General features: G+C 26.7%; 1 protein-coding gene across 3 annotated transcripts; it reads left to right on the top strand.

The window, feature by feature from the left end:
• Nucleotides 1-2,303: 2,303 nt before the first annotated feature.
• On the top strand, nucleotides 2,304-11,179 carry LOC105827810 (farnesyl pyrophosphate synthase). Of its 3 annotated transcripts, XM_036288848.1 has the most exons (8): nucleotides 2,304-2,375; nucleotides 2,498-2,673; nucleotides 6,436-6,583; nucleotides 9,028-9,168; nucleotides 9,351-9,554; nucleotides 9,651-9,818; nucleotides 9,902-10,114; nucleotides 10,208-11,179. In XM_036288848.1, exons 3-8 carry the CDS (start codon nucleotides 6,437-6,439, stop codon nucleotides 10,415-10,417), a joined length of 1,083 nt encoding a protein of 360 aa, XP_036144741.1. In that variant the 5' UTR covers nucleotides 2,304-2,375; nucleotides 2,498-2,673; nucleotide 6,436; the 3' UTR covers nucleotides 10,418-11,179. The 3 variants fall into 3 exon arrangements, with proteins under 3 accessions (XP_036144741.1, XP_036144739.1, XP_036144746.1); XM_036288853.1 differs by lacking the exons at nucleotides 2,304-2,375; nucleotides 2,498-2,673 and adding an exon at nucleotides 6,172-6,249; XM_036288846.1 differs by lacking the exons at nucleotides 2,304-2,375; nucleotides 2,498-2,673 and having other exon boundaries at nucleotides 6,124-6,583.
• Nucleotides 11,180-12,496: the final 1,317 nt, after the last annotated feature.

Below are 12,496 nucleotides of genomic sequence, written 5' to 3'. Positions count from 1 at the left end.
AGCTCTTCGTTGATTTGGATTTATTGAATATTTATTTTATGTACGAAGAAAAGTCATATAATCTAATAAATGCACACATATAGTAAATATAATGCAAATTTCCATACAGACTTTTCTTGGATTTATTATGGAAGCTTTATCAGAGGTTGTCTAAAATTATTATGTATATTAAAGCAATGAACTAATTGCATTAATAACTTATATTTTTAGACTAAAAGATAGAATAAAATAATTAAAATTTTTTTTAATTTGTCAATTTCTTGAAGTAAAATACTACAAAATAATGTTTTTATTGTCAAAATAAAAAATCAAAATCTTTTATCAATTTTACTATACAAAAATAAATTTATTGAGGAATTAAAAAAAAAATTTTTGACGCTTTTGGTATTATTATTCTTTTACAGTTTCCTTATAATTTACAATTTTTGTTTAATGATAAAATAAGTTTGTAAAAAAAACATTAATTATAAACATAAAAATAAATTACAATGAGTATTTCCTAATGATTTCTTTAGCATAAAGAATATAACTTCGATATTTCTTTTATCGTTTCTTATTATGAAAGCCGTTAGTTTATGTTTTATAGTTTTGTGATTGTTAAAGTTACAGTTTTATGCATAGAATAAATCATCATTGTTGCTTATACTTTTTAACATTTAATAAATTTTATCTCATTAAGGATTTCTTTCTAAGTGTGCACAAATTATTTTGCACTTTAAAAATAATTATTTCTGTGGAAAATGTCCTTTAATTATCACAACAAAAAAATTATAAGTTGTATTACGTCAATTTTTGTAAGAATAACTTTTATATAAAATATTTTGTAGATATTACGTATATCACCAATTAGTCAATCTTAACTTTTTGCAATTTATCGACAGCACGTTACTATTACAACAAAATTTCAACATTTTGATTTATTGCACAATCCAGTCGCAATGTAGTAATACACACTGAAGTTTATCTAAAAACGAAACAGAACATTTTGTTGTTTATACATATATCGGTACATTTATGAGATAAGTATGTTCATAAGAAATGTACGGGAAATCAATTCGCATTGTAACTATAATTTGTTTCATCAGTCAGATGTACAGGTACGTTAGATACACTGTACTCAGTCAGATGTACAGTGTATCTAACGTACCTATACCCAATATGGCAATGTATATAATTTGGCTAACCTTCCCCCTTCCTCTATTCAAAACAATTACACAACGAATTTAACAGATAACGTTAATATATCAAGAAGTCGACACGATATACTTGTGTCAATTAATTGGCCAATATCTGTCTTCCGATCACATATTATTTAAATTATGCTCTTTCTGAATCTAAAATTTCAGAGATAACTAGATAAAATTTTGCTTTGCATAACTATCATGTGTAAATATTCGCAATTTATTACTTTAGCTTTTTATTTATGCTTTTTAATACTATATTTACTTTACATTTTTATTAAAATATCGTTTATAATTAAAGAAAGAAAACTCTTTGTACTGTGAATTCATTATGGTCAAGGACACTGGAAACACAATATATCTTATTAATATACAGAAGTTAAGATTCTGTTTCTTTATTTAGTGTTCAACTTTTGATTAGTATTTTTTATCTTCCTCCAGTTAGGAACTTTGTAACAAGTAAGAGTTAAGATAACGTCTTTTGTAGTAAATACAATAAACAGAGTTTTACATTTAATAAGTAACAGTGTCATTTTTTCCGTAAATATGATAATAAAAGCTTAATTAAACATGTTAATTTTCTATTTCGCATTTTTACAAAAATATTTATAAAAAAGAGGCCACATTGGGTACATATGTAAACGACATGGCACAAGTGCTATCTTCTTCTTTAAATCTTTATTATATTCATATAAATAACTGAAAATATTTCATATACTTTTTCTAGATCTCAGAAATGTTTCTTAGTATAAATCTGATTCTTATATTTTAATTTTGTATTTATTAAAAAATGAAAAAAATCTTCAAAGCTTAGATAAGCAGTATAGATACCTTCTTTGGACTGGTTAAGCGTTAAAATTGTATAGTAGTATTTATGTAATCTGTTTTATGATTTTTTTAAAATAAAAAGCATAAAAAAGATAAATTATTGTTTAAATTTAAAAATCATTTAACAATTGCACATAATTATTATATTTACAATATGTAAATCGTTTCTTTGATTAAAAAACATACATATTCATACATATATATTGTTATTTAATGGATTAATTTGTGTGTGTGTGTGTGTGTGTGTGTCAAATCTAATATATATATTATATGTCGCAGCAGAAAAATGATCAATCCTCAAAGAACTTTTCGTGTCTTCCATTCCTTCTTCTCAGAAGCTCAAAAATCAGGCACATATAACAAAAAGTATAGAAAATATAAATTTGATAAGAACAATTTTCAATTCAAAATTTCGTATTATTAAATGATCGGTTTGTAATTAACTATAATTTTATTTATAACTTAATAATTGTTGTCCATTGTTACAGTTATCGAACGTTGTATTGCAACGAGAAAAATGGCTTCTTCCAAAACTCCAAACATGTGGATGACAATGGAGAAAGAAAATCAGGGGATGATGGCAGTGTGGCCGGACGTTGTTCGCGATATTACGGAAATGGTTACAAATGTAAACATTCCTGATTTTGATAAATGGTTGGAAAAAGTAAGTCATTATTGACAAAACATACAATATTATATAAAATATTTAATCCAAGCAAAAAATAATTAAAGTTCTTTTTATGGTTTAATGATTAAACTTTAATCAATTGAGCCTTGATAAATTCTTTAAAATAATCAAATATAACATGAAATAATTTAATGTAAAATATACTATAAACGGTTCATATAAAATTTAAAATAAAATATAACTAAAGGCAATAACATAAAAATTTGTTAAAACAAATTATTATAAATATGTTAAGAAACATGAAAGGAAAGTAAATAGGAATAGTGATATTTTATGTAAAAAACGCCAAGTGTTTTAATAACACGAAAATAAACCTGATCGAATAAAATAAAAAGCAACAGCGTATATATAGTTTATAAAAAATTTTATATCAATTATTACTATGTACGACAGACACGATAGTAACTACAGACTATAAGATAAAATTTTAGAGAATTATACTATAAGTAGTGTGACAATTTAATAAAAAATACAATAAAAGTTTTAATAATTTTTTTCTTGATTCGCTTTTATTACTATTTATCATAGTAATTTTTAATATTAAATGTCCTTCGTGTAATGTTTGAATAAAAGATAAAACTATGCTTAAAACGTATTTGTATTTTAATCTATCACATAACAATCGCCGTATAATAATACTGAACATTACCAAAAATAGAATACTTTGATCGGTTGTTTTTTCATAATAACTTTATATGCAACATTAAGAACATTTCTTTATAATAAATGCAACTACAGACGTAGACCCGCAATATCTTGAAAACCAGAAATTGATACAATGTCCCGAAATCTCATAATATTGAAATCTAAAAACTGAAGAAGCGAATTTGAATAGACTCATCAATGTGTACCGATATGTTGTACATACATAGATTAACTTAAAGATATGTTCTATTTTTCAGATTTTATGTATTTTTTTCTTTTTCCAATACATTATATGTCCACCGGTAAAATATTTTGCAACAAGTTTTTTAAATAAAACTGTTAAAGCTATTTTATCATTTTTAGTTATTAGTATTAATGATTATTTCATCTCGTTTAAATATTCTCTGAGATAGTTAAAGTTGAACATTTAAGTAAACAAACATTTTAGAAAATTTAAAAATTTTGCAAGTGTCAATTAACGATGAAAAAAGTAACTTCGTAAAGAAAAATATCAAATAAAATTTAAAGGAAAGTGGAAGTATGTGTAATTAAGTGTTAATATGTATCTTAAAAAATTTTCGTAATTCTCGAATGTAAAAATGTTTTACAACAAATGTTGACTGTTGCGTTTTGTCATATTAGCGTCACTATATTACATCAAGCTGCTAAAAAAAATGATATCATAAAAATAATTATTAGAATTCGTCAGTTAAATAACGGAGATAATATGAATAGCCATATTATCCACATGGCCATATTATCACCTTCTCATCTATTATACAATACTTTGCTTTAAAAAAATTACACAAAATAATATTATAATTTTGAGAAAATTCTAGCAAAATTTTAATAAAACATCTCGTGAAATTATTTCAGCATCTTATGTTCACATTTTTATGAACTATTTAGGAAAAAAAAAGATTTTATTTAAAATAAAAATTGCAATTTTACTTTTTGACATAATTATGACATACGTTTATATATTTATGAGTCTTGTTTTAAGTCTTCATTTTTTTTCGCCGATAAAAATCCTATGGAAATCCAATGTAAATAGCATAAAGATTATAAATTTGATATTTCTGTTATCGTTTCTTGTTACGAAATTGTTAGCTTATGTTTTATAGTTTTGTGATTTTTAAAAGTTGCAATTTTATGCATGAAATGAATCGTCATTATTGCTTATACTTTTTAATATTTAATAAATTTTATCCCCTCAAGGATTTGTTTCTAAGTGCGCATAGATAACTTTGCACTTTATTAAAGCTTTTAAATATAATTATTTCTTTGGAAAATTTTTCTTAATTACCACAACAAAAAAATTATAAATTGTATTACGACAATTTTTGTAAGAATAATTTTTATATAAAATATTTTATAGATATTATGTATACCGTTAATTGAGAGCACATTTAATTTTTCGCAATTCATGGACAGCATAGTGCATTACGTGAATTTGAACAATTTGGTTCATTGCACAATGCAATCGCTATGTAATAACACACTGAATTTTATTTAAAAATAAAACTGAATATTATGGTGTTTATATATATTGGCTCATTTATGAGATAGTATGTATGATGAAAAATGTACGGAAATTATTTCGTATTGTAACTATAATTTTCTTCAGTCAGATGTAAAGTGTATATAAGATATCTGTAGTTAATATGGCATGTACCTAATTTGGCTTACCCTCTTTTTTGATTTCCAAATAGTTACATAACGAATTTCACAGATAACGCTAATATATCGCTCAAGAAGTCAATACGATATGCTTGTGCCAGTTAACTGGTCAATATCTGCTATATCTATAGCTTATAATTATAATCATACTTTGTTCAAGTTGTGTTTTTAAATTTAAAATTTTAAAAGTAAGGTTTTGCTTTGTATAATTATCATGTAAAAAGTATAAATATCCGCAATTTATTTTAGCTCTTAATTTATGCTTTTCAATACTATATTTACAGTTTTATTAAAATATTTTGTTTATAATTAAAGAAAGAAAACTCTTTGTATTGTGGATCCATTATGACCAGGGACACTGGGAACATAATATATCTTATTAATATACAGAAGTTAAGATTCTGTTTCTTTATTTAGTGTTTAACTTTTGATTAACATTTATTGTCTTTGTCCAGTTAGGAACTTTTTGACGAGGAAAAGTTAAGATATCGTTTTTTATAGTAAATAAATACAGTTTTACATTTAATAAATAGCAGTGTTATTTTTTTTGTAAGTATGTGTGTTAATAAAAGCTTAATTAAACTTATTAATTTTTTATTTTGCATTTGTGCAAAAATATTTATGAAAAAGAGGAAAATATATAACGGCCACATTGTAATCGATATGACACAAGTGCTATCTTTTTTTTAAATCTTTACTATACTTATATTAACAGTTGAAAATATTTTATATACTTTTTCTAGGTTTCAAAAATGTTTCTTAGTATAAATTCGATTCTTATTTTTTAATTTTTTATTCATTAAAAGGTATTTAAACTGCGTTAAGTGTTAAAATTGTATAGTAGTACTTATGTGATTTGTTTTATGATTTTTTAAAAATAAAAGCATAAAAAAGATAAATTATTGTTTAAATTAAAAAAATCATTTAACAATTGCACATGCTCATGATATTCACAATATGTAAATCGCTTCTTTGATGATAAAAAACATACATATGCATACATATATATTGTTATTCAATAGATTAAGTGTGTGTGTGTGTGTGTGTGTGTGTGTGTGTGTGTGTGTGTGTGTGTGTGTGTGTGTGTGTGTGTGTGTGTGTGTGTGTGTGTGTGTGTGTGTGTGTGTGTGTCAAACCCGGTATATATATGGTATGTCGAAGCAAAAATGGATGAATTTTAGAGAACTTTCTGTGACAACTTCTATTCTTTCTTCTCAGCTCAAAAATGTAATCAGGCATATGTAACAAAAAGTATAGAAAATAACAATTTGCTAAGAACAGTTTTAGTTTAAAGCTTCGTATTATTAAATGATTGGCTTGTAATTAACTATAATTTTATTCATAATTGAAATAAATAATTGTTGTCTATTATTAATTTTCAAACGTTTTCGAACGTTGTATTGTAACGAGAAGAATGGCTTCTTCCAAAACTCAAAACATGTGGATGACAATGGAGGAAGAAGATCAGGCGATGATGTCAATATGGCCGGACATTATTCGCGATATTACGGAAGTGCCTAGGAATTTAAACATTCCTGATGTTGATAAATGGTTGGAAAAAGTAAGTCATTATTGATAAAACATACAATATTACACAATAATCAATCCAAGTAAAAAATAATTAAAGTTCTTCTTATGGTTTAATCAATTAATCCTGGAATAAATTCTTTACAATAATTAAACTAGAAAAAACTCGTTTAGAAAGCCGAAAAATAGCATACTTTTAATGATTTTTTTACACCTATAATAAAATTGTCTTTTACAAAACTTTAAGTATGTTTTACTTACATTTTAAAGTGTGCAAAATAATTTTTTTGTAAAAAAATATAAACATTTTATTGCAAACATGACGCGGTGTTTCTGGTGCTTTGCTGTCGAAATAGGCGCACTGTATATATTCCGGATAGTCGTTTATTTAAAACAAATAAACCATAGTGCGTTTTAAACATTAAGTTTATACTTTCTAGATAAACCAAAAAAAATGTAAAGAAAGTGAAAAATGGAGATTTTGGATAATTTTAAAAAAGAATTACAATTTTGAAAAAATAATTTTACAAAACTTTTTTTTCAAAATTTTTTTGGTTTACCCAGAAGAGAATCTAATTAGCTTTTGAATAAACCAAGGTTTATTCAAATTGGATCATTAGATTTTTTTTTATTTGGTACACAAATTACAAAAATCTTGTTTTGAAAAAAATTGCGTTTAAAGTTTTTACAAAAGAAAAATCTTATTTCTTGAAAATTTAACTATGCCACAGACTAATCTGCAATTCTTATTCCACACATCAAACCTTCAGCTTTCTCATAGAACTTGTTTTAAGGGGTTGCTGGAGTCGTCTGTTTTACCGATTGAACGTTATTATTTTTATCATATCAATGAATTGTAAATCGCCTAACGGTCTACATTGGATCTTAGTTAATTCTTTTATATTAAATTTAATTTTCTTATTAGCTTTACTAAAATAATAGCTTATTTTAAAACTGCGCGCCGACAGGATTCGTCAGACTTAAGACACAGTAATTAAGTTAAATTTTGATGCTCAATTGCATCTTACAATCCCCCTTTTCCTACTTTCCCCGAAAAACTGTAAATTAATTTATTGCAAAAAATAATACCTCAGCCGGGGTTATTATTTTTAATTAGGCCTATTTTTTTATTGATTTCATAGAATTAAAAATCCTTCTCCAGAATTAAAGTATAGACAATAACAAATAGTGCCTAGCTATAATTTCATGTAAAAAACAAAAAAAGTTAGAAAATTATACTTTTGTGCAGTCGTCTCGTATCTTTCATTTGCAACACATAAGTTTTAAAGACTGTAAGTGCAAATAACTAGTACGCAGTAATCTTATTATATGAAAGAATAATAAAATGCTTGCAGAAATGAGCTAGAAGCTTTGGTATAAGAAAAAAGCCTCAGAGAAAATTTCGTATATATGTGTGAGTGAGAAATCGGTGCGAGGCGGTCCCAAGATAGAAACAGAGCGCTAGTTTAATTCACATGCAGATTAATATTAATATGTGTATTTTAATTCTGGAAAAGAATTTTTAAATCTATAAAAGAAATATATATGAAATCTCATTAATAATGTGCACGAATGACTCTACATTATCGACCTCGATCAAGTTTGAGAGGCAATCCAGCATCCCCTAAAGCAATTTGTTCCGCTGTATATGAGCCTGATGAACCTCTTTCGTGTTGTTTAAGCTACGACGCGATCCGCTGTTTGTCACGTACCTATTCGCAAAATTTTGAGCTTGCAATCCAATTGTGATGTCGAGATGATTCATTATCTTTAAAATACAATTGTAGTTTTCATTAAAAACACATGCAGCAATGTGGGAGGCAATCTCAACGATTTTAACACCTGCATGAAGATGCTTAGAGCTAGGCGCCACAACGTAGAATTGAAACTCATACGGGTTGTTGTGGCCGCCTAAACATCTAGTGAAAAGATCGTCATTCGACAAGTTCTCATAAATCGGGCAAAGGGAATCGTGCATTTTTGTCGCGCGCTCATATTACCTACTCGACTCTCAATCATACCAAGAGACTCATTATAACTTAAAAAGTATACTTTGAATTTGGCCTTAAAACTATAGGAAAATATTCTCCGATATATTTGCTGTCAATTTAAGCAACTTTCAGAAAATCGATTTTTTTTACCTTCTAAACGAGTTTCCCGCCTTAAATCTAACATAAAATAATTTAGTGTAAAATAAATTATAAACAGATTATATAAAATTTAAAATAAGATTTTACTAAAGGCAATAACGTAAAAATTTATTAAAACGAATTATTGGTAAAATATTAAGAACTCTAAAAGAAAAGCAAATAAGAATAGTAATATTTTATTTTTAAAAACGCCAAGTGTTTTAATAACACAAAAAAAAACCTATTTAATTGAATAAAAGCAGCAACATATATTATTATTAATTAGAGATTTGCATATTAATATATTTTGGCAAATATGCATGTTAATATATTTTTGTATATAATACAGGTATTAGAATATAATATTCCAAAATCAAAAAAATTGTATAGCCTATCAGTAGTCTATGCTTATAAATCGTTAGTACCTGAGGAACAACAAACAGAAGATAATATTCGCTTAGTACGAGTTTTAGCATGGTGTTTGGAATTGGTGCGTAATTCTATTTTTATTTCCATATCTTTTATAAATAAATTTGGTTTATTTAAAGACGAGATAATAATGTAATTTGTACGCATTTAAGTCAAAGGTAGTATACTGTATAATAGCAGCACTTTTAATAGAAGACATGAAATATTACAACTTATAATATTGATACATTTATTGCTACACAGGCCTCATGCTATTTACTTTTAATCGACGACATCCTAGATGAATCGTTACTTCGTCGAAACAAGCCATGTTGGCATCGATACAATAATATTGGTGTAATGGCAGTCAATGATGGTTTCTTATTAGAGAGTGCTATATATTATCTACTTAAAAAATATTTTAAAGAAAAAGAATGTTATATTAATTTGGTGGAAGCATTCCAAGAGGTAAGTAAATATCATGTAATATTGTATCTTATGTAAATATTAGTTTGTACTTTTCGTTTGTTTTTTAATTAAACAATTATTTATTATCTTTTACAGGTTATATTCATGACAAATCTAGCTCAGTGTTTAGATATGCACTCGACCAAATTCAAGAAGCCTAATGGCTTAACAAATCTGGATCTATTTACAATAAATCGATGTACTTTACTTTCCAAACATAAAGCATTTATGACATCTACATCAATAGTCGCAGCAATGCATTTTGTAAGTTTACCTGATTTCTTCTTACATAAATAAAATTCTTCATCTTTGATGATAATAATGCACTGTGATGTTATTCAATGCAGGCTGGAATAAAAGATCCAGAGATGTTCAAAGAAGCAAAAAACATCTCGTTAGACATTGGGTTATTAATACAAGATCAAGACGATTATTTAGACTGCTATGAGAATTATGAAAATTTCCTAAAATTAAGTACTGATATAGAAGAAGGAAAATGTACATGGGGAATTGTTACGGCTCTTCAACACGTTACTCCAGAACAGCGTAAAATTTTAGAAGTAAATACTATTGATTATATGATTTTCGTAAAATGTTTTTATCAAACATTGTCATATTAATTTATCTTTTTATTTTTTTTCTTCACCACATAGGAATGTTATGGAGTTTCGGATCCAGAAAAAGTGAGACGCGTGAAACAGCTTTTCACTGATATAGATTTGCCAAACATTTATTCTAAACACGAAAAAGAGACATATAATAAAATACATGAACGAATACAGCAAATATCATGTGGACTTCCACGCAAATATTTCTTCGATTTATTAGAGAAGCTTTATCACAGGAAGGAATGTTGTTTTTAAATTGTTAATTCAAAAATTTTTTTGGAGGAAGGGTTCAACATAGATTATTTAGGGTGGAATAGTCCATTTTCTTATGTTCACACAAGTAAGAAGTCTTTGTTTTAATTAAAGCTCGCAGAAAATGATAAATATTTTGTGGTTCTCTCTATGTCAGTGATACATAATAAGATACGCTATCATAGAAGAAACATTTTTACTGTACACGTTAATATTCCTTTATATTGCATTTTATCGTAATACTTGTATTATAATAGGTGGTGCTTAATTTGGCGTTTATCATGTTTGTAAGCATTATTTATTCTTGTTTAATTTTTGACACAAAAAAATTTTATATCAAATATTATTATCTACAATAGTAACTACAGACCGTAAGATAATATTTCAGAGAATTAAACCATAAATAGTGTAGCAGTTTGATGAAATTTGTACTATTAAATGTATTTGATGTAATTTTTTATAAAAAATAAAACTATGCTTAAAAAAACGTATGTATATTTTGATCTATCACATAGCAATCGCCATATAATAATACTTTACTAATAATAGAAAACCTTGATCAGTAGTTTATATATTGATGTGTTGAAAAAATTACATCAAATACATTTAATAGTACAAATTATTATGGTAAATAGTAAGCGCGGATCAAGGAAAAATTATTAATATTTTTATGATAAAAAATGTTTGGCTCAGTTTGTATCGTAGCTATGACTAGTTTTACATGGTGCAACATTGTAATATATACACTGACAAAGTGTAAAAATACTTATATAGTTAGTTTTTGATTTTTTTTTTAAATTAAAAGATGATTCAATTATGAATACCGTTTTAAACAAAAGCAAAAAAATAAGTTTTTATTTACATAAATACAAACTGAAAAGTGTCAAATGGTGTAGTAATTTTTTATAATACTAATTTGTATTTTGCAATGATTTGTTTCCTCAACAATTCAGAAACAGCGTTTTTCTTTTTCCAGTACATTAATACATGTTCGCCGGTAAAATATCTTGCAAAAATTTTTTAAAATAAAACAAAGTCATTTTATCATTTTTAGTTTTAGTATTAATGATTAATTATTTTATCTCAATGGTTAAAAATTCTCCTCCAGATAATTAAAGTGGAATATTTAAGTGAACACATTTTAACAATTTAAAAAAATTTGTAAGTGTCAATTAATAACGACAAATCTCAAACGTTCAAACAAGTAAAAATATATTGAGCGTAAAACTTAGAATCTCGAATAATCGAAAATTCGCCTGTCGCAATCCCATACCTGGAAATATTTAGGTTTAAAATTTTCAACCGTCGAACATTCGGCCGGTTCAAGACTTAAAATATCAGTGAGAAAAATACTATTTTTTCTGTATATTAAAAAAAAAACCAGTTCCATTTCTCTAAAAGACTCGTTCCGTTGATTGCGAATCACCCTATATACCTGGCCCTGTTGCAACGCTGCTTATGTAGGACTTTGTGCATCGCGTCTGTCGACCGTGCGGTGTGACAACGTAGCTGCAGCTTGCCAGTCAGCCGGTACATAACACCGATTGAAAATTTCCTGTGAATCCGTCCGCCGAAAATTTCCTTTGTCCCTATTGTCCGTCGGCTTTTCATGCGACGCGCACAGCTCTTTCGAGGAAACTTTAGTTTTCAACTCCGTCACTCTTTTGTGCCCTTTCTTTCTTCTTCTCTCCCAAATCCGTTTTCTCTATTTCGATCGCATTTCTTCTCGCTCGCGGGAATTCTTTGCCGTTTGCATCCAACCCGGACCCGTTGTTTCTTCGAAAAAATTTAAATCAAAACAATCTTTTTTTTTTTACAAAAACGACAGTTCCTGATTTTCCGATCTTTAAAAAAAAAAAGATTTAAATAAACGAGATAAAGAAATGATGAATCAAGCACGAGAAATATTTGAAGATGATAAATAATAATTAAATTACGCGCACGCTAAATTTTGAAGGCCGTTTAATATTTTATCGCTATAAAACAATTGTAATTTTTAATATTACGTTTAGATACAGAAGTAGTTATATAAGTCACCTAAAATTGACGCGGCCTGGTACGTGATAAGTACAAAATGATTTG

Source organism: Monomorium pharaonis, chromosome 1 (genome assembly GCF_013373865.1).
Source record: "Monomorium pharaonis isolate MP-MQ-018 chromosome 1, ASM1337386v2, whole genome shotgun sequence".
NCBI classification, from domain to species: domain Eukaryota; kingdom Metazoa; phylum Arthropoda; class Insecta; order Hymenoptera; family Formicidae; genus Monomorium; species Monomorium pharaonis.
Note: the sequence above shows the minus strand (reverse complement) of the source record. Positions and strands in the feature narration are given on the sequence as shown.

Bases quoted from the DNA above. Each gene is read 5' to 3' on its own strand.
- LOC105827810 (XM_036288848.1), top strand. From the start codon at position 6,437: ATGGCTTCTTCCAAAACTCAAAACATGTGGATGACAATGGAGGAAGAA. The intron at 9,169-9,350 runs GTGCGTAATTCT...ATTGCTACACAG, and splicing joins TAGCATGGTGTTTGGAATTG to GCCTCATGCTATTTACTTTT. The intron at 10,115-10,207 runs GTAAATACTATT...TTCACCACATAG, and splicing joins AACAGCGTAAAATTTTAGAA to GAATGTTATGGAGTTTCGGA.